We start from the raw sequence: 22,148 nt of genomic DNA on the forward strand, positions 1-22,148 counted from the left end.
CTGCTAGATGTTGGCAGATGGAGATGTTAGGAAAAGACAGTTGACATGCAAGACAGCCAGGCAGAAATATCAATCCTAGTCATGCCGATATATTAATTGTTTTTAGAGACACATTCTTCTATAATAAATTTGAAAACATAGACAGCATTATTAGTTTTTAGTAAATTGTCATCAGGCATCGGGTTATTGTGTATTTTTTGTTGTTTAACGAAACATGCATAAGCGATAAAATGCTGCCCAAATATACAAATTTTATGAGATGTGTACATTATTTTGTGTTAAAATTATACGTTTGTTTTATGCGCATTTCATGTAATCGAAGTTTATTTTGTTTTCTTGTTTATATTTGTTTTAGTTCCATGATGATAATTTGTGGGCTGTGTCGATTACAATAATAACATCAGATAATCAAATTGAATTATTGAGTATTAGACTAGTAGTTGAATTGTTAGAAAACTATAAGATATATTCCCCTTTCTCCGCATAGCGTGCGTGATATGATATCATCTGCCCATATTCTCTATAGACCATCTTATGTTGAACTTGATTTAATCCAAATGGACAGATGAATGAAACTTAGTTCCGTTTTGGAATTGGTGGAAAATAATGGTTATTTCCTGGATATAAAAATAATGAATAGTTTTACATATCAAAGATTTTATAAGATGGAACCTTAATGAACTAGTTTTGGCGACGATATTGAAGTATATTTTGCTATTTCTCATGATTATACACTTAGCATAATCATGGTTTTAATCACAAGACAGTAAATAAGTAATTGTCTGGAACATTTATACGATTTGGTTTTAAGGAACAGGGTCACACTATGATGTCGTAGTCGGCAAAAGTCGGGCATTTGCGTTACAAACTTAACGGCTCTGTCAATAAGATGTTATGTGATTGATATTTACAGATATATCCAAGCATTTCTTTAAAAGATTGTTGATCGATCACGCTTAAGTTTAAAATACCATTTCACTTGTTAAATGCACAGCGTAAATGTATGAACCTTAAAAATATTTCCTATTGTTTGGATTATTCGCACTACCGTTCTCAGCTTGAGTGTTATTTTCACTTTTCGGCCGATGTAACTTCCGCCTTTCTTCAAGTGCATTTTGCCGAACACGAAAATCTTTCTCTCGTAATCAGCAATCTTCACGGACTTTACAACGGAACTCTTTATTTAATTCACGGGCAGTAGCGATAACCGGTGAGAAGTTTTAAATTTCTCACAATTTTATTCTTAATGTCGCCCACATTGGGGATTGAACCTTCAACCTCCAGAAGAGAGTCAGTTACAACTAAATTTTATCAAGTACGTCATCATATGTTATACATGTGGATAATCCTAGTATGAATTTTAGGAACTTTAAATGTATTCTGTTTTTTTTAGATGTAAAATCTTACTACGGTGGAACGATAAAATTGTCGCTCTAGAAAAGATGACATAATTCCATTTCCGTTTGATGAAAGCCGGGTTTTTTTTGTTGGCGACCGTCTACTAGTTGGCCAATTGTGTGCAAATTCCAAGAGCGATAATAGCCTTCTATCCTGTCGGAAAGTGACACAATGTTCAACGAGCGAGATCGTAGATACGCCGCTGTACAACTCATGCTCTCTACCAATCTAAGTTATGACAACAGGACCATTGCCAGCACTCTCAAAATGCAACTCCCGACAGTTATACGCTTGAGGATGTACCCAAAGTGATGAAAAATGTTTCCGGATACGGTTATAGTTTTTGGTGTGGTTTCAAGAGAGGACCACACATCTCACATCTTCGAAGTCAACTTGAAAGTCAACACCAAAGTGTACCTGGATGAGTTGAAGAGAGTGGTGATCCTCAGGTGCAATAAGGTGGCTGCTGGTAGACCCTGGGTGGGGCAGTCAGGACTCGGCGCCGGCTCACAAGTGCAAAGAGACTCAGACTTGACTGCAGAAGCGCCAGTGTCGAAAAAATTACCTTCGAAGGAGAATTATTGACGAATATTTTTTTCCAGAACAGGATCGAAAAAGCAAGAATTGTTGTCATGCGAAAATTAAACAACCTCTTTGGAACTAATCTGTTCGACTATGGGATCTGCCTTTAAGCTCATTTTACCAAAAGGTTGAGGATTCGAATGTGGAGGCAGAAAAACTTAAGAGGGAGTTAAAAAAGAATTTCCCAGGCGTATTTTCAGGCGGTTTGGGAAGGTGTACAAAAGCGGTAGCAAAATTCGACGTAAAAGTAAATGAACAGCCAGTGTCCAGAAAGAAAAGAAAGCTGCCCCAACGGTTTACATTAAAAAGAAGAGTAAGGAGATTCAGGTTTGCGCCAACTTCGCGACAGGCTTAAACAGAGTATTACAAGATCATGATTATCCTCTTCCGAGCCCTGAAGAGATATTTGCGAAACTGAGTGGGGGGATATTTTTCTAAAATCGACCTCAGTGACGCATACTTACAAGTTCCAGTCGATGAGGAGTGTTCACATCTGCTATGAATTAATACACATAAAGGATTGTACAAGTTTAACAGACTTCTTTTTGGGGTCAAAGTCGCCCCTGCGATTTTCCAGCAAAATATGGATAATGTTAAATTGGTTGGATTTCGCAGTAGGGTACCTGGACGATGTGTTAATGAAAAGCGCTAGCAAAGAACAGCACAATGCCCATGTAAACCAAGTATTCAAAAGGATCCAGGATTATGGGATTAAAGTAAAACAGGAAAATGTACATTTTTCATGGAGAAAATAAAATACTTGATGCAAATCATCGATAAACATGGAAGAAGGCCGGATCCAGAGAGATCGAGTGCAATAAAGAATATGTTTGCTCCAGAAAATATTGCGTCTTTACAAAGTTTCTTAGGTTTGACAAATTACTATAATGTATTTGTGCCAAATATGCATAAACTAAGGTCGCCTTTAAATGAACTGTTAAGGAAACACCAAAAATTGGTCTGGACGCAAGAGTACGAATAAGTATTTCGGGAAATTAAAGAGACTTTAACGTCTGGCTTGTTTCTGGCACATTATAATCCCAAGCGTGAACTTATAGTTGCAAACGATGCCAGATCCTATGGCGTAGGAGCATGCATTTTACACAAAATGGATGATGGAAAACAAACTAAATTTAATTTATTTCACAGATTTATATTCAATGTCTTTTTCTCTTAAATTGGATCAATGACTTTTCATAATACCGTAAACATATTCATTTTCTGTTTCTTTGATTCTTCATGTTCACCCCCCCTCTCTCGGTTCGTTGAGGATTGCATATGAAATGCGAGAAATTCAACCCTATTTTGTAATATTATATATTTGAATCATTGGTTGTTACCGTGTTCTGTCATTTTTACCATCCGCAAAAAGTTTTGAACAGAGAGAACGTGTAAATAAGTGGTCGTAACTCTTATGGTCGACATATCTCTTTGTCATTATATATATATATATATATATATATATATATATATATATATATATATATATATATATACTAGCAAAAGTACCCGTCGTTGATGGGTTCAAAAACAGCCGACAGAAAATGGACTCTGATTTATGAAAGTATGATAGGTTATGAAAAGGAATGGTTGTAAATTTGGGTTGAATTAAAGGGTATCAAAACCAAAGCAAAATATGATGAAAGTAAAAATAAAATAGATAAACCCCATAATTTATTATACTATACCTGTTCACACTGAAACACTTATCACAATATTTTGTGGATTTATATTAAAAAAACCTTGTTAAACTTTGTGACATATTTCCATTCTATGGAGGTCAGGTGCGAACGAACATCCCATAATTTTATTATATCATATTTCTTCAAACTGAAACATAATTATCAAATTATACTTACGCAGATAGATATGAAAAGTCTTTATTAAAGTTTGTGCCTATTTCTATTCTATGGAGGCCAGGCGCGAACCCAGACCCCACAATTTTCTTATATCATCCCTATTTAAATTAAAAAAAAACATACTTATCAAAGTATTCGCATGTACATCTATATCAACAACACTCGTAAACGTTTTTTTTTTTTAATTTTTTTTTCCATACTTTGTGGACCAGGCGCGTACGAAGACCCCACAATTTTAATGAACCACCGTTCTGCCAGATCAAACATACCCATTCCTGTGTCTCGATATATCTTCTATCATTATATGTAATCAGTTTTTTAAAATAGTCAACTATATAGAAGCCTATTCGTGAGCGCACACACACACACACACACATTCAGCTTTATATATATATATATATATAAATATATATATATATATATATATATATATATATATATATATATATATATATAAATTACAAGCAAAAGTACCCGTCGTTGACTGGGTTACAAAAACAGCCTACAGAAAATGGACTCTGATTTAATAAAGTATGATAGGTTATGAAAAGGACGGGTTGTAAAGAGATAGCTTCGAATTTCGGGGTATCAAAACCAAAGCGAAATATGATGAAAGTAAAAATAAAATAGATAAACCCCATAATTTATTATACCATACCTGTTCACACTGAAACACTGATCACAATATTCTGTGGATCTATATTAAATAATAATAATATAATAAATACTGGCCCAACGGGTTATGGATTGTCTATTTTGGGGTAAAAGTAAGCATACTCACGTTTAGCTGTTAACGTAACCAAAGAAAGGTTGTTTTCCTCACCAACACAGCCAAATATTTTCCCTTCGTCATTTAGAGAAGCATTCTTTATGAGTAATGTTATCTTCGATTGATTACTTGTAATAACATAGTTTTCTTCATCAAAGTTTTTAATAGAATTATCAGCATATATTATTCCTATCATTTTTTTGTCATTATACAAAATGGTATCTTGGCCTATTTTCTTTTCACAAACCAATGTATAATTATTGTTCATCGGTGCAAGAGGTTTTTCATAATAAAAGTTACGACTTCTTTCTGAAAAATAAATAAATACAGGAAACAGTCAATATTATTCAACACTCAATATAATATAAAATCTTAATTCGAAAATGATGAATTTTATTTAAAATGAAGCTTATGGAAAAAAGAAAAAAAAAGAAGAAAAAAGAAAAGAAACCGAAGACATAAAATATTTATTTCCATAAACGTTCTTCGACTCCAAGCCTTAATTCTCTTTCCTCTCAAGACTTTTATAAGTGAAATATATTCATTAACGTTAGGCATAATTATATAATTATTAACGTTAAACTTGCATAATGTTATAAATCTGAGTAATTCGCTCTAGAAACCAAGTTTTCCCAGATAGTTTGTAAAATATTTCTGTTCTTTCTCAATCAATACTCAATTTGATGTTGGATGTTTATAACTGCATTTACAACTAGCATGGCATGTGTCCTAGCATTGCCCGTAAGAAATGGAAAATAATTATTTTGAAACAAATATTAGAGTATCAAGGTACCTTGTTATTTTCATTTATATTTTGACTTCTTCAATCTAAAATTTATACATTTTTCATTTAAACATGTTTTTCTCAGTCTGTGATGATGACTACGTCATTGCCGTACGGGAAAGATGAAATATATTTTCGTTTTTATTTTTACTTTACTTTTCAAAATAGAATTTATGTTAAAGTGTAGTATTCGTTCTTATACTTAAGCATTTCTTTCCTCAGACAGCGAAGGAAAAGTGGGAAGCAATTAACTTGGAAGAACATATTAAATGGTAAAATTCATTATTTAAATTCAATATTATTATTTACAGCTTACTAATCTTGAACAAAACCCAACAGTAAGAAACGGCTTATATCATATCGGATAATATTTAAATCACGGGAAGAGTCAGGCAAAAGGTCGGCTTGTAATCTAGGGGAAATCAGTCAACGTTAATTCCATTTAGAAAAGTGAGAATAAGATAAAAAAGAAAAAAAAAAGAAAAAAGAAAGATGGTTTGTTGTCGCAAATTATTAAGATCTTGGTCAAAGTTAGACACAAGGTCGGTTTCTAAAATCGGAAAATCCATTTTACCACAAAAATGAACATTAATTAAAAATTGCAGCAATCTAGAAAGTTTTTTTCTTCATTGACTGAAAAGAGAAAAGATTAAGTAAAAAATTTAAAGTAAAAACCAACTAAAAAGAATAAAAAACTTATAAAGTCTGCCAATATTCAAAGGACTCATAAAAATAAGCACCTGCTTTAAATTGATAAATATTAAAGGCAGACAATTTTTCTTTAATTTTAAATTTTATGACTGGGAAACGCCGGGCGACCTGCCAGTATATATATATAAAAGTAACGTTTTGTGTGTGAGAGAGAAAGAGGGAGTTCCCCATTGACTCGAAAACGGCTGGGTCGATTTTAATGAAATTTCACACGAACTTACTTTATGCGCATGGCAGTGTTTTTTGATAAGTTATGTATCGGAATGCTTTTGATAAGTATCGATGATCGATGATCGGAATAAATAAATGAAACAAGAAACAGGCCACTGTGACCAAAGTAAACATCTTACGTAGCCTAATATCAGAATGTATTTGAAAAGTTTGATTAACACACAAGCTGGAAGGCTCGACATATAAAATCAACAGTAGATTCTTTTATATGACAGGAGCGCGTACGAAATGGATGTTTCTGTTTAAAGTACAATTGAACCATGAAACTTGACTTTTTCATTTTAAACTTTAATTCAACCCATTATCACCGCACAAGCAGTAAGGCTAGGCATATAATATCACCAGTAGGTTCTTTGATATTACAGGGGCGCATTAGAAATGAATGTTTCTGCTTTTAGAGGACAATTGAAGCATAATAGTTGACTTTTGCATCTTAAACTTGAATTTCAGTCATTATATGTAAAAAAATAATTTTATAAAATCAACAGTAGGTTTTGTGCAGTCTATAAGACTGCAATGCACTGTGGACTAAGTCACTGCAGGAAAGCATTGAGTATTTCTCTCTGTGATCCGTGATGTGTCCCCCAACTAGAACAACTAGATTGAAAAATTGGCGATTTCACCGAGTTCGATGACATAAATATGAAAGTGTGAAATATTCGTTGATTATCATTCAAAAATAAAACCATGACTCCCACAAAAAATAATAATGAAGAAAAAGAAGGTATTTAATGCCGAATAAGCCCGAATATTTCTTTTTTTTATGATTTGATCATTAGATGAAATCATTCTAGGATGAAACAATGTTTACTTTGTTTCGAGGGAAGAGTCTTACCACAAATCTTAAAAAAATATTGTTCAAAGAGCGCATTTGTTAATCAATGATTTTTGTTAATAACCAATTCTTTCGTGTTTTCTTAAAGAAAAATATGTTAAATATTATTTAATTAATTAGAATTTTTATTGAGATGAGTAATTTGTATTATTTATCCAGTTATTTTATTGCGGACTATTACCCTCATCTTCTAGTTGTTGTTTCACGACGTTTCGGCTAATTATTCCTATGACCTTCGTCAGGTGGTTAACCGTGACGGGACAGGAAATCTGAATCTCTGAACTGCACTCTCAGCAATTACAGTCTTCCATAGTTGTTATCGTCTCACCACAGCCAACTAAGCCTCTGGCCGGCTTTGGGTTGGATTGGAACTGTAGAGATTTAACGTCTCTATCCACTGCGCCACAGGCCCCGAAGGGCGATCAAGGTAGGATTTTTTGGTCTTATAAATCCACGTTTATTTATTACGGACTATTATCCTCACCTTCTAGTTGTTATTTCATGACGTTTCGGCTAACTATTCCTATGGCCTTCGTTAGATAAATGGATAAATAATACAAATTACTCATCTCAATAAGAATTCCAATTAATTAAATAATATACCATTTGGTTTGGACCCGACAATGAAAGATCAGATAACAAATAAATGTGGATTTATAATTTATCCAATACATAAGTTTTCTGATGAAATAGATTTTATTACATCTATGAAATAAAAATTGTAGACCAAGGCAATATATATCTTATTTATTTGCGAACTGTTATCCTCATCTAATGATGATATTATTATCATCTAATGATGAGGATAAAAGTCTACAAATAAAAAAATAAGTATACAACTTACTCATCTCAAAGGATTCCAATAATAAAATAATATAAAGCAATGTTTATCATCTTGGAAAGCAAGAATTACTAGACAAGAAAAACTGCCATTTCGTGTAACAATAAAATTGAATTTTTCGGAAGAAGTTTAACAGTAGTTATAAGCAGACCTTAAGAAAAATAAAATTATCAGAGGACAGATGTGATATTTTTAGAACGTCAAAAATGTACTTATGTGTGAAAGCAGGTGTGATTATTTATTGCTGTGGTGGCACGCATTCATTTGCATATGTGGATAGTAATTACACATAAATAGGAAGACTAAGTTAGTCTGAGTGTGTGTTCACCAGAAGCCACCGAAGGCCGCCGAGAGCAGATATGTTTCTCCAGCAAAGACTCTCTTATTTGACACCATTATGTAAATATCCTGTAAATATACCTTTTCCTAATACACTTCTTATTTGATCTACCTTTGTTTGTTGAGTCGTCATTTGTATTGCTTTCTACGTTACTTGTTGCAACCTGCAAACTTAACATTTATGATTGTTTGAAGTGATCTGTTGGTAAAACGTAGTCAGTTATTCCAGAATCTATGTAATTAGATTTTCGGAATGATGGAATGATATTACGTTAATCTTAAAATTTAGGTGATTTAACTAGAATTTCTTTATATTAATAAAGGGCCTGGTAAATGTGGAGGTGGTAAGAATAGATAAATTGTAGTGTGTAAAAGAGGAAGCCACCTTTTCCTTAAAAGGCTTTTTTGGAAGAGTACTAATAAACCGGAGAATATAGTGAAAATAGAAAGACGAAATAAATGCATACTTTCTGGAAACACGCATGAAAATATTAAAATAATTGGAGTTGGAAAGAGATTAACCTAGAAGGCACTTGCTTGTTTTGCTAGTATGTTTGAAGGCGGTCAGGAATATTGACTTTATTATAGAAAATACTTACAAATTTATGTGGAATTGACAGAAAGACCAATAAACAAATCTTCTAAAAACTTTAAATGCATAAAAAGAGTATATGGAAATTATCGCATATTTTTGGAGTATTCTCTATATGGTTCATTCTACAAAGATTAACCAAATTACAATTTGATTTATATGTGTCTGTGTATGAATGTAGGATGTGCTGGGTGAAAACTTGATTAATCTTTATGATACAGTATACTGAAGTAACAGTTGGGAGAAACCTGAAAAAGTTTTATCTGCAAAATACAAAAATTAGCGTAAAACTCGAAAAACTGTATTTAAAGACATGATGGACCAACAGTTAGGTGACAGCTTCAACCAGTGTATTTGCAAAACACAATGGAGCAGCGGTAAAGTAAAACTTGAAAAACTGTACAATGGACAAAACTATATGAAATATGTATTTAAAAACATAATTATACAATAGTTTTCATAATAGTACAACAATATTTGTTTAGCAGACATAATTGACTTACGGTTAGAGTAAAATTATCGATTTTATTAGCAGAAATAATTGACCAACTGTTAAGAAAATTTTAGAAATTGTTCTCAAAAACACAAAGGCTGAACAGTTTGTAGAAAACTTAAAAGACTGGTTACATATCACCATCGACCAACAGTTGTTTACAAAAAGTTTTTAAGAAAATCTTAAAAAGTTGCATTCACAAAAATAATTCCTTAAATTTTGGAGAAAAATATTAAAACAATAATAGGTTAACAGTTCGGGAAAAACCTTTGAAAACTGGTATATAGTCACATGACTTGCAAATATTTACCGGAAAAGGAAAGAATGTTACAACCATTCAGGGTTTCGCCTGCACCGTTGCGAAGATTACCTTTACAACTGATCACACGCATAAATTATTTGGTTACAGGAAAGGAGCACATATAGAATTGATAGTGAAAGACACATAAAAAGGAACATAAAAAAGACAAGTTTTGTGTGCATAGCACTTGTGTTCTTCTGTTTGAATAGAGCTGAGGAGACATTATTTAAAAACATGACAAGATTTCTAAAGGTTTACAAGATGTCAACAAAGATACAACATATTAAGTGATGTCTTTGCGATAACCAGAGACAATTACCGTCATTGAAGTTGAAATTATCAGCACATTTCACCATAAAATATAGTTTTCCGCAACAGTTTCCTGAATATACTCGGTTCAATTTTATAGTTTAATTTCTCAGCTTATGAAAACAAACAATGCAAACAGGTTAATAGAAATAAATCATAAATATACTTACTTCCTACCAACATCTTGATATAATGTAACGGTTCTTCAGAACACCTTAGCATACTGTGATGGTCAGCAAGCTTTATTCCATAGAAGTGTAGTATAGAACTGGATCCGCTACAGTGTGCTGTTATTCGTGTTTTGTAGAAAAGAATATCCTTACATCCCCCAGGACATTCGCATGTGGTTATATTGTTAAAGTTTATACTCCATATTGCATGAGAGTTTATGCATCTGAATGCTGATGAAGAGTTTTCATAATATAACGTTTCCCCATTTGAAGCAAATATAGTGGTATCTGTTAAACTTGCTTTTGCTAAAAAAAGAAAAGAAAAGAAAATACTGATAAAATGAAACAAATATGAATGAAATTTCATACAAACAATTTCACTGTTAAAAAATCTTGCAAAGAACAACATTTTTGTATTTATCTAAACATCGTTGAAATAAAGTATTGATGAGAATAATTTTCAGTAATATTTCAACAGAAAAAAACATTCAATTATTCTTGTACTCGTTCTTGTTCTTTTTTTATACTGATAACTTCCTTATACGAATCACCACAATCAAAACTTAAAATGAAAAACTATAAGATTTATCATAGGTACGAGGTGTCTTCAATAAGTTTCCAGACTTTTTTCGTATGGGCACTTTTATTGATACTGCACATATAAAACTTTAGTCCCCTTTGAAGTAATCTCCTTCGGCTGCAATGCACTTGCTTTACACTTCCAACAACTTCTGGAAGGCTACACGGAAGTCCTCTTGTGTGAGCATGTCAACGACCCTTGTCAGTGCCTCTTTCATCTTTTCAATTGTCTCATAACGACAGCCTCTAAAGTTTTTCTTGGGCTTAGCAAATAACCAAAAGTCACAGGGAGAAAGATCTGGACTATCAGGAGGATGACGAACTGTCTTAATGCTCATGACAATGTCTTTCTTTCTGATCTTCTTGCGACAAACTTCACACAAATCTTTTGCATCTTCAGTTCTTCGCGAATAATTGTGTGTACCGTTTCCACACTGACATCAAACTGTGCATTTATTGTATCTACACACGACGGTCCTTATCCATAAAATTATTTATTTAGCCAATCAACTCTGGTATTCTTACTCCATTACTTTTTCCACACCTCTCATCATCCCTAACAGACTTTCTGCCTTTATTGAATCTCTTATACCACTCAAAAACTGATGCTCGATTCATGCAAGATGGTCCAAAATCAGTTTGAAGCATTCCATAGGTTTAATTGCATATCGTACTTCTAAAGTATCTTCAAGTCCAGATTACATTTTTGAAATTCACTAGTTGTGATAATCAGGCTTTAGTATGGTGTATTCCAATTCCTGTTGCAGCTATTTGTTTGAACCTGAAATCATAAAAATTGGCCAATCACCTCATAAGATATATAGCAATAACATACTAAATTTTCAAGAGTCTACGACAATTTTAAATGCCTATACAAAAATCTCTTCAAACTTATTTAAGGTATCTCGTATAATTCCTTCTTTTTCACTGTTTCACTAACTCTGCACAAGTTCTTGACGTCTTCTTTGAATTTTCGCTCCCAAATTTCCTACCAATTCCGAGTAGTCTTTATTTCAATCAGCCAGAGAGTCTAAATAAGAGGTCACATTTTCTCCTTTCTTCTTCTGCAGAAAGGCAAACTCTATATAATACGAATCCTCTTCTCAGCATGAGTAAGTGTTATATGTATGCATTATTTTGTGTGAATTCATAGGTTTATTGTGTTAATGTCTATTTCATATAATATATGAATTATATTGTGTTAAATGTATAAGTTTATGTATATTTCAGGAAATGTATGTATTATCTTGTGTTTAGAGTCATAAGTCTCTTTTATGTACTGTTCATAAACGTATGTATTATCTTGTGTTTAGAGTCATAAGTCTCTTTTATGTACTGTTCATAAATGTATGTATTATCTTGTGTTTAGAGTCATAAGTCTCTTTTATGTACTGTTCATAAATGTATGTATTATCTTGTGTTTAGAGTCATAAGTCTCTTTTATGTACAGTTCATGAAATGTATGCATTATTTTGTGATAAAATTCTTAGTTTGTTCATGTATATTTCATGAGATGTCTTTTACGATCCGTATTTTCCATTTTGCGTAATGAATTTAAAAATTGCGTTTACCGAATTTATTGAGAAAGTCGATTAAAATCGTTTCATAGTACTTAAGCGTATCCTCTCTTTCATATTGAGCATGATTGATGGAAAATGGCAGTATTTTTTATTAATATATTTCTAAATTCATTTTTGATGGTTCCGTGTACTACTAAATGTTGGCAGATGGAGATATTAGGGAAAGACAGATGACATGCAAGACAGCCAGGCAGAAATATCAATCCTAGTCACGCCGATATATGAATTGTTTTTGGAGACAAATTCTTCTATAATAAATTTGAAAACATAGACAGCATTATTAGTTTTTAGTAAATTGGCATCAGGCATCGGGTTATTGTGTATTTTTTTGTTTAACGAAACATGCATAAGGGATAAAATGCTGCCCAAATAAACAAATTTTATGAGATGTGTACATTATCTTGTGTTAAAATTATACGTTTGTTTTATGCGCATTTCATGTAATCGAAGTTTATCTTGTTTTCTTGTTTATATTTGTTTTAGTTCCATGATGATAATTTGTGGGCTGTGTCGATTACAATAATAACATCAGATAATCAAATTGAATTATCGACAAAGTATTAGACTAATAGGTGAAGTTGTTAGAAAACCATATTCCCTATAGACCACCTTATGTTGAACTTGATTTAACCCAAATGGACAGATGAATGAAACTTAGTTCCGTTTTGGAATTGGTGGAAAATAATGGTTATTTCCTGGATATAAAAATAATGAATAGTTTTACATATCAAAGATTTTATAAGATGGAACCTTAATGAACTAGTTTTGGCGACGATATTGAAGTATATTTTGCTATTTCTTATGATGATACACTTAGCATAATCATGGTTCTAATAACAAGACAGTAAATAAGTAATTGTCTGGAACATTTATACGATTTGGTTTTAAGGAACATGATGTCGTAGTCGGCAAAAGTCGGGCATTTGCGTTACAGACTTAACGGCTCTGTCAATAAGATGTTATGTGATTGATATTTACAGATATATCCAAGCATTTCTTTAAAAGATTGTTGATCGATCACGCTTAAGTTTAAAATACCATTTCACTTGTTAAATGCACAGCGTAAATGTATGAACCTTAAAAATATTTCCTATTGTTTGGATTATTCGCACTACCGTTCTCAGCTTGAGTGTTATTTTCACTTTTCGGCCGATGTAACTTCCGCCTTTCTTCAAGTGCATTTTGTCGAACACGAAAATCTTTCTCTCGTAATCAGAAATCTTCACGGACTATACAACGGAACTCTTTATTTAATCCACGGGCAGCAGCGATAACCGGTGAGAAGTTTTAAATTTCTCACAATTCTATTCTGAATGTCGCCCACATTGTGGATTGAACCTTCAACCTCCAGAAGAGAGTCAGTTACAACTGAATTTTATCAAGTACGTCATCATATGTTATACATGTGGATAATCCTAGTATAAAGTTTAGGAACCTTGAATGTATTCTGTTTTTTAGATGTAAAATCTTACTACGGTAGAACGATAAAATTGTCGCTCTAGAAAAGATGACATAATTCCATTTCCGTTTGATGAAAGCCGATTTTTTGTTGGCGACCGTCTACTAGTTGGCCAATTGTGTGCAAATTCCAAGAGCGATAATAGCCTTCTATCCTGTCTGAAAGTGACACAATGTTCAACGAACGAGATCGTAGTTACACCGCTGTACAACTCATACTCTCTACCAATCTAAGTTATGACAACAGGACCATTGTCAGCACCCTCAAAATGCAAATCCGGACGGTTCAACGCTTGAGGATGTATCCAAAGTGATGAAAAAAGTTTCCGGCCACGGTTATAGTTTTTGGTGTGGTTTCAAGAGAGGACCACACATCTCACATCTTCGAAGTCAACTTGAAAGTCAACACCAGAATGTACCTGGATGAGTTGAAGAGAATGGTGATCCGCAGGTGCAATAAGGTGGCTGCTGGTAGACCCTGGGTGGGGCAGTCGGGACTCGGCGCCGGCTCACAAGTGCAAAGAGACTCAGACTTGACTGCAGAAGCCCCAGTGCCGAAAAAATTACCTGCGAAGGAGAATTATTGACGAATATTTTTTTCCAGAACAGGGTCGAAAAAGCAAGAATTTTTGTCATGCGAAAATCAAACAAACTCTTTGGAACTGATCTGTTCGAAAAGTTTAGACTATGGGATCTGCCTTTAAGCTCATTTTGCTAAAAGGTTGAGGGTTCGAATATGGGGGCAGAAACACTTAAGAGGGAGTTAAAAGAGAATTTCCCAGACGTATTTTCAGGCGGTTTAGGAAGGTGTACAAAAGCGGTAGCAAAATTTGACATAAAAGTAAATGAACAGCCAGTGTTCAGAAAGAAAAGAAATGTTCCATACGCCGCTATAGAACAGATAGACAGTGAATTAGAAAGACTCGAAAACATGGGTGTCATCGGAAAAATTGATCACAGTGAGTGAGCTGCGCCAACGGTTTACATCAAAAAGAAGAGTAATGAGATTCGGGTTTACGCCGACTTCGCGACAGGCTTAAACAGGGCATTACACGATCATGATTATCCTCTTCCGAGCCCAGAAGAGATATTTGCGAAACTGAGTGGGGGGGGGATATTTTTCTAAAATCGACCTCAGTGACGCGTACTTACAAGTTCCAGTCGATGGGGAGTGTTCAAAGCTGCTATGTATTAATACACATAAAGGATTGTACAAGTTTAACAGACTTCTTTTTTGGCCCAAAGTCGCCCCTGCGATATTCCAGCAAATTATGGACATTATGTTAAATGGGTTGGATTTCGCAGTAGGGTACCTGGACGATGTGTTAATGAAAAACACTAGCAAAGAACAACACAAAGCTCATGTAAACCAAGTATTCAAAAGGATCTAGGATTATGGGTTTAAAGTAAAACAGGAAAATGTACATTTTTCATGGAGAAAATAAAATACTTGGGGCAAATCATCGATAAACATGGAAGAAGGCCGGATCCAGAGAGATCGAGTGCAATAAAGAATATGCCTGCTCCAGAAAATATTGCGTCTTTGCAAAGTTTCTTAGGTTTGACAAATTACTACAATGTATTTGTGCCAAATATGCATAAACTAAGGTCGCCTTTAAATGAACTGTTAAGGAAACACCAAAAATGGGTCTGGACGCAAGAGTGCGAAGAAGCATTTCGAGAAATTAAAGAGACTTTAACGTCTGGCTTGTTTCTGGTACATTATAATCCCAAGTGTGAAATTATAGTTGCAAACGATGCCAGCTCCTATGACATAGGAGCATGCATTTTACACAAAATGGATGATGGAAAAGTGAAACCCAGAGCACATTCACCCCGATCACCTTTGCCAGTCGAAAAGAAGTACTCACAAATTGAAAAAGAGACGCTAAGCATTATATTCGCGGTAAAGAAATTTCATCCTTTCCTGCACGGTAGGCAATTTCTGTTACAAACAGACCACAAACCATTATTAATGATTTTCGGATCGAAAAAAGGACTACCACAACATACGGCGAATAGACTCCAAAGATGGGGCACCATACTTCTGAATTACGATTTTCAAATGGAGTATGTATCATCTAAAAAATGTGGTCATGCAGACGGGTTATTGAGGTTAATAATTAAGCAGACAGAACCATTGGAGGATATGGTAATAGCAGCCATTCAAGCGGAAGTTGAAGGAAAAAAATACGTTATGTGATACAATAAGAGAACTTCCAGTAACGCTTGATGAGATTAAGAGTAAGGAAGAGGTGGACGAATTTATTATATCCACGAAAGAAAGGATCAACAATAACGAACTGGGTGAAAAAGTTTATTCAATTTGCGATAACGTCCTGTTATATAGCGACAGGGTCGTGATTTCTGCGACATTACAGAAAAGAATGCTCAAGGAATTCCATGTAGGACATCCAGGTATATCAAGAATGAAAAGCCTTATGCGCTCTTTCGTTTATTGGCCAAACATGGATAAGGATATAGAAGCAAAAATCAAGGAGTGTAGAGGTTGCGCATTTGCTATGAAAGCTCCTCCGACTCAATTCGGATAGTAGACAAAACCGGGCCGACCTTGATCTAGGATTCATTTAGATTTTGCAGGACCGCTAGATGGGTTCTACTATCTCATTGTTGTAGACAGCCTATCTAAATGGCCGGAAGTATTAAAATTTAAGAATCCCACATCCGAGGTAACTATCAATTTCCTGTATGAACTATTCGCTAGGTTTGGAGTAGTAGACTGCATTGTTACAGACAATGGAATGCAATTTACGTCTACCGAATTTAAACATTTTTGCGAGGATCATCTAATCGAGCATATAACCATTCCGCCATACCACCCAAGAGGTAATGGACAAGCAGAGAAATTTGTTGACACATTCAAGAGAGCTTTGAAAAAAGCTAGTAGGTCGCCGACGGATAAGTCAATCCAACAGTTTTTACAAGTCTACAGAGTCACTTCGAATGCAAATATCGAAATGTCGAAGACACCTGCTGAGGTTATGTTCGGACGCAAACTTAGATCGATTTTTCACAAGTTGTTACCAAACCAGGATAGGCCAAACCTAAAAAAACCGATAACAAAAAAACGGTATAAAGTTGGCGAAAAAGTCTTCTACAAGATCACAAAAATAATAAGACTTTCTGGAAGCCCGGCATTGTTAAGAAACAAATAGGCAACATGGTCTACATGATTAAGGGACCAGACTTCGTGCACAAACGTCACACTACCCAAATTCAGAAAAGATACTCGAACAGTGAGGTGATCAGATCGCCCGAGGAGGACATCATGGACACAGTGTTTGATACTTTTCAGGTGCCCATATCAGAGACAGCTCCGGAGAACAGAAGAGCAAACAGAAAACGGAAATCAACAGAATTGATTAGGGTGAACCCGAAACAAAAACGTTATTAATCCCAGACGAGATATTTTCAAAGTGGGAGGGTGTTATGCAGGCCTTCCTTGAACGGAGGAATTTACACCGATTAGCACTATAAATAGCGCTAGTAATTCCAACACCAGTGAGAGAGACGCGACTGCACTTCAACTGCTAGCCGAGTGCCCAGCAGATATACACGCTTTCCTATCTTTGTATATTATTGTTAATACACTTGTTCCTTAACCAAACCTCGACTTGATTGTTCTTGTTTTCACTGCTGTTCCATGACATAACAATAATATTGCGTTGTGATTTGGCTTTCAAACGTATCTAATGCATACATATTCATTGGAAAATTTAATCAACGCTTCTATCACCTACAACCATAACTGTTTATCAGTATGTTTAATCTACCTGATGATGAATGATGAGAGAAGGCGAATGACGTAATTACCCAACAGAGAGATAGGAAGAAGAGGAGAAAGAATGGAAGAGAAATAGAGTACAAAGAGTGGAAAAGAGATAGAAGTGGAGAAGGGAGGAATAAGTGGCAATAGATAAAACAAATGATTACTATCAAGAAATTAATATAAATTTTACTTAAAAATGGATATCATAAAATAAGTTTTACTTTTTGAAAAGTTAATACTTTACCATTTGTTTCTTTTGATGTCCTCCAATTTCGATTGAATACTTTTTGTAAATCATGATTATAGACTAAAATTAAAGTTAATAAATTAGATGCAGGTACAACACCGATTCTCCGGCACCATTCATTCTATAGCATTGCTAGACGATGCGTATTGTCAGACACTCCGATTTCATCTTGGAAATAATTCATCAACACAATAATGCACTACTTATACAATCATTAGTTCTTTAGCCGAAACAGCAATGTCAACTCTTTTCGGTAATTCAATTTTTTCTACGTAAATAGACCGGTGTTTATGTTTAACATCGCGGTTTCCATTTAACTTTGTTTGTGAAACTATAACTAAAGGTTGATTTAAGCAAAATACGATATAATCTCAAAATGAAGTGAGATTACCACCAGCAGGTGCACTGTAAATAACAAAATGATGGCATTCTATATACAAAGCCATATGTTGGCCGCATAATAAACTAGTCAATGACAGTAAAATTATCAAGTTCTTAATTTTGTCCAGTGTAAAGGAAGTGTCAGACCATCAATTGCTAGAAAATCGGTGTTAATAATCTATACAACAAATACTGACCCAAGTTGGGGTAAAAGTAAACATACTCACCATTAGCTGTTAGAGTTAGTAAATAAAATTGGTGTTCTCCTGGGAAACGATTACAGCCAAATATTTTTCCTTCGTCTTTTAAAGAAACGTTTTTTAGGTGTAATGTTACCTTCGAGTAATCACTTGTGATAACAACGTTTTCATGATCCATGTTGGTAATACTATTATTTTCATATGCTATTCCTAACTGTTTTTTGTCGCTAAACAGAAACACCCTGTCGCCTGGTTCCTTTTCACAAACCAATGTATAATTATTGTTGACCGGTGCAAGAGTTTTTTCATAATAAAATTTACGACTTTTGTCTGAAAAATAAATACAGGAAACATTAATCATGTAAAATCTTGATTTGAAAAATGTGGAAGTTTATCTGAAAGTAATATTCCGAAAAAGAAAGAAAAGAATTTATGACATAAAAAATTTATTTACATAAACATTCATTAAATCACAGCCTAAATTCTCTGTTTTCTCTACAGATTTTATAAGTGAAATATATTCATTAACCTTAAACTTGCACAGTGTTATAAAGCTCGGTAATTCCATCTAGAAATCGTGTTTTGATTCCCTGATCGTTTTGTAGATATTTTTCTCCTTTCTCACTCATTATTTAATGTGATGTTGCATTAGTATAAATTTATTTTTATCTAGCAGGGCCTGTGCCCAGGCGTTACTCAGGAGGAAGAGGAAAGAATTATTTATTTGGGATGAAGTAAATATGAGAATATCAAGCTAACTCGTTATTTTCATTTATATTGTGAATTCTTCAATCTACATAATATAAACCAACACACTTCTTTATTCAAACACGTTTTCCTAATTAGTTGCTTTCTCAAGAGGGCAAAGTAAGATACAAGGTCGGTTTATAATATGGGGGAAACTCCATTTCCTCCGAAAAGGGACAATCCGGATCGGTGAAAAAAAAATGCCGACGTCTAGAAGAATTTCGTATTCACTGACTGAAGAGAGAGAACATTAACTATAGTATTAGCACAAATTAAAATAAAAATAAACCGAAAGAAAAATATAAAGGCGGACGTAAAAAAATAATCACTTAAAAATTCTAAATATTCAAGGTAAACTATTTTCTTTAATTTTAAATAGTTGCAATTGATTGCTTAATTTTAGTTATGCGCGGTTGTGATTCGGGTGAACAGTGGCTGGTAGCGAGAGACAATCGCGACCATAAAATATGCCACCATCACTAAAAGAGGATTTCTCCATTTTGAGTCAAAAATAAATCCCTCTAGATGAAGGTATTTTGGGAGTAACAATATAATGCTGCTTTGGGGTGATTTGTTCCCATTCAATTGTATTTATTTACATGTTTCAATAGGCATTGCCAAACAATGTGAAAAAAAGGAACGCATGATTCTGTGACGTCAGACTTGTGTTAACTATATGAACTTTGGAAAAGCAGAAGCGACTTCATGATTTTTTAAAACCTTTGTTTATCTTCTTCAAACTGAAGTTAATAATTAATCTTTGTTATAACTTTGTTAGGTTTTAAGATTTACACAGTTTAATGAGTAATAATTTTATAAACATTTGTATACTAAATATCAAATACGGTTTTATGAGTGTTCATTTGGTTAACTACCGGCTTCTATACTTTTGTTCGGTAAAAAGAGAAAAACAAAATATGAGGGTGGTATATAAAATATCTAATATTTGTGTAATAATATTTTTAAATCAGTTTTAATTTGGCGATAAAATAGCTGGCAAGAGTCATATTTATATTAAAACTTAATATTTTAAAAAAAATTAAAATACAATTAATTAATAATGTATGCTGTAACGGAACATTTTGAAATAATGGAATTTTAATTGTTTTAATCTTTTAAAAATTAATTAATTTTTAGGAAGTTTCTTTTTCTTGGCAATTCAACTGATTATAGTATATATTAATTAGAAAAAACGCTATTAAAAAAACATAATATTAAATTCATAGCATTTTAAATTGCAACTTCAATGTACGTGTATTTAAATTTAAAAAAGTGCGTGTATTTAATTTAAAAAATGTAAATATTTTAAATTTTTTAAAAATATTAAAAAATTATCAAAATTAAATATTTTTTCATTTTTAAAAATATTTTTTTTAATTTAAAAAATATTTTTTTTACTTATTTGAACTCTTATGTTTTATAATAAATAAACATTTCGATAGATTTAAATATATTTTGTTCAAATTTCAAGAAGATAAATATGGAGGGAGGGACACGCACTAAAAAAAAACATATTCCTCCTCGTATATTTTGCGGAAACTGCATTTTATATGTAGTTTCATTCTAAAATGGATAAGTATCGAAAATTTCACGAAAATCTGAGTATTAGTTGATTTTTTGCTAGATTTATTAAACACGGGTATGTTTTCACGTTCGGAATGCCTACTACATAGGAACGTTATTTTAAAGCGCCAATTATGTAAACATGATTTTCGTCTCGCAATTTCATTATTTTCGTACGATGAAAAACCTTTTTAAAAATCATTACTAGTTTGGCCCTTCTTTCAAATGGTACAAAAGTTATATTGATAATATTGATTTATAATAAAGCTACATCGTTTTACATATAGAGGGATTAATTCTGTGGTGAATTTTTGAGGTGCCTATGTTTCAAGGATGCCTCTCCCCTATACTTTATTGTACGGGAAAACCTGAATTGTTTTTATTGCATTATTTAAAAAGTAAAACGTTTATTTCACTCCAAAAAGAAACATGTTAAAGAAAAATAACGTATTCAATACAGATTAAGCTCAATAATTTTGAGGTACTTATTCACTTTTGTTCTCGTTCTGAAATAGTTTTATTTAGAAAGCCATTCTTAACATAGGGAGGGAAGGATGTTTTGTAATTATTTTGTACTTTCACCTAACAATTTAATAAAAAAAGATATCGTAAAACTTGAATTTAACTTGAAAATACTACTTAAAAATAGCACGGTAATAAAAATGCATAAGCATCTTTTTATTATTTTATTTCGAATGGAGACAATGTTTATTTTGTTTGAAGTGCGGTATTTTCCACATATTTGTATTTGAAAAAATTGAAGAGTGCATTTGTTAATAAATTTTTTTTTTTGTTTATAATCAATTTTTTCACGTTTGCTTGCAAATAAACTTTAAATAGTTTTTATTGATAATATTTTTAATAACGTGTCCAATGCAAAAGCTTATCAAAAACGTACTTTTATTTTGTCTGAGAAAAACGTCTTGTATACGGAGGCACTGTTTATCTCGTGTGGGTAAATATTTTGTTGTTTGTTTTAAATTGCATTTTAAACAGTTTATATCAAATGTATTGTTTTAATAACGTATCCAATAATGAAATTAATATGAAAAAGAGTAAACTTGGACGATGCTCCGTCTGCAAAACATTATGATCCAAAAACTAGGGTAAAACTTGAAAAAGTGTATTTAAAAACATAATCAACTCACAGTTGGGCGAGTACTTTAAATGCTCTATGAACTAACAGTGTTATGGTTTTAAATTATTCTCGTTCCCCCGCCCCTCAAGTATTATAACCTCCAGCGATCTCTAGAGGTAATAAAATACCGCAGATTATTCCCCTTGGCCGAGAGATGTGATTCTGCCATTACGACTCTCATCAAGAATACGGCACTTATATTCTTTTAGTTAATAAAACCTATATTAACGGTATACCAGCCTCCTCTCGCT

General features: G+C 33.1%; 1 protein-coding gene across 1 annotated transcript in view; it reads right to left on the minus strand.

Annotated features, from left to right (window-relative positions):
- LOC145248628 (uncharacterized) overlaps positions 1-22,148 on the minus strand; it is a 157,883-nt gene that overhangs the window by 100,818 nt on the left and 34,917 nt on the right. The window contains exons 4-5 of the mRNA XM_080110305.1: positions 18,477-18,779; positions 10,215-10,520 (exon numbers count right to left, since the gene is read on the minus strand). Coding sequence (XP_079966431.1) covers positions 10,215-10,520; positions 18,477-18,779 — 609 coding nt within the window. The remainder of the gene's footprint in view (positions 1-10,214; positions 10,521-18,476; positions 18,780-22,148) is intronic.

Source organism: Euprymna scolopes, chromosome 27, assembly GCF_053919585.1.
Source record: "Euprymna scolopes isolate OS-2025 chromosome 27, ASM5391958v1, whole genome shotgun sequence".
In the NCBI taxonomy this organism is placed as follows: domain Eukaryota; kingdom Metazoa; phylum Mollusca; class Cephalopoda; order Sepiida; family Sepiolidae; genus Euprymna; species Euprymna scolopes.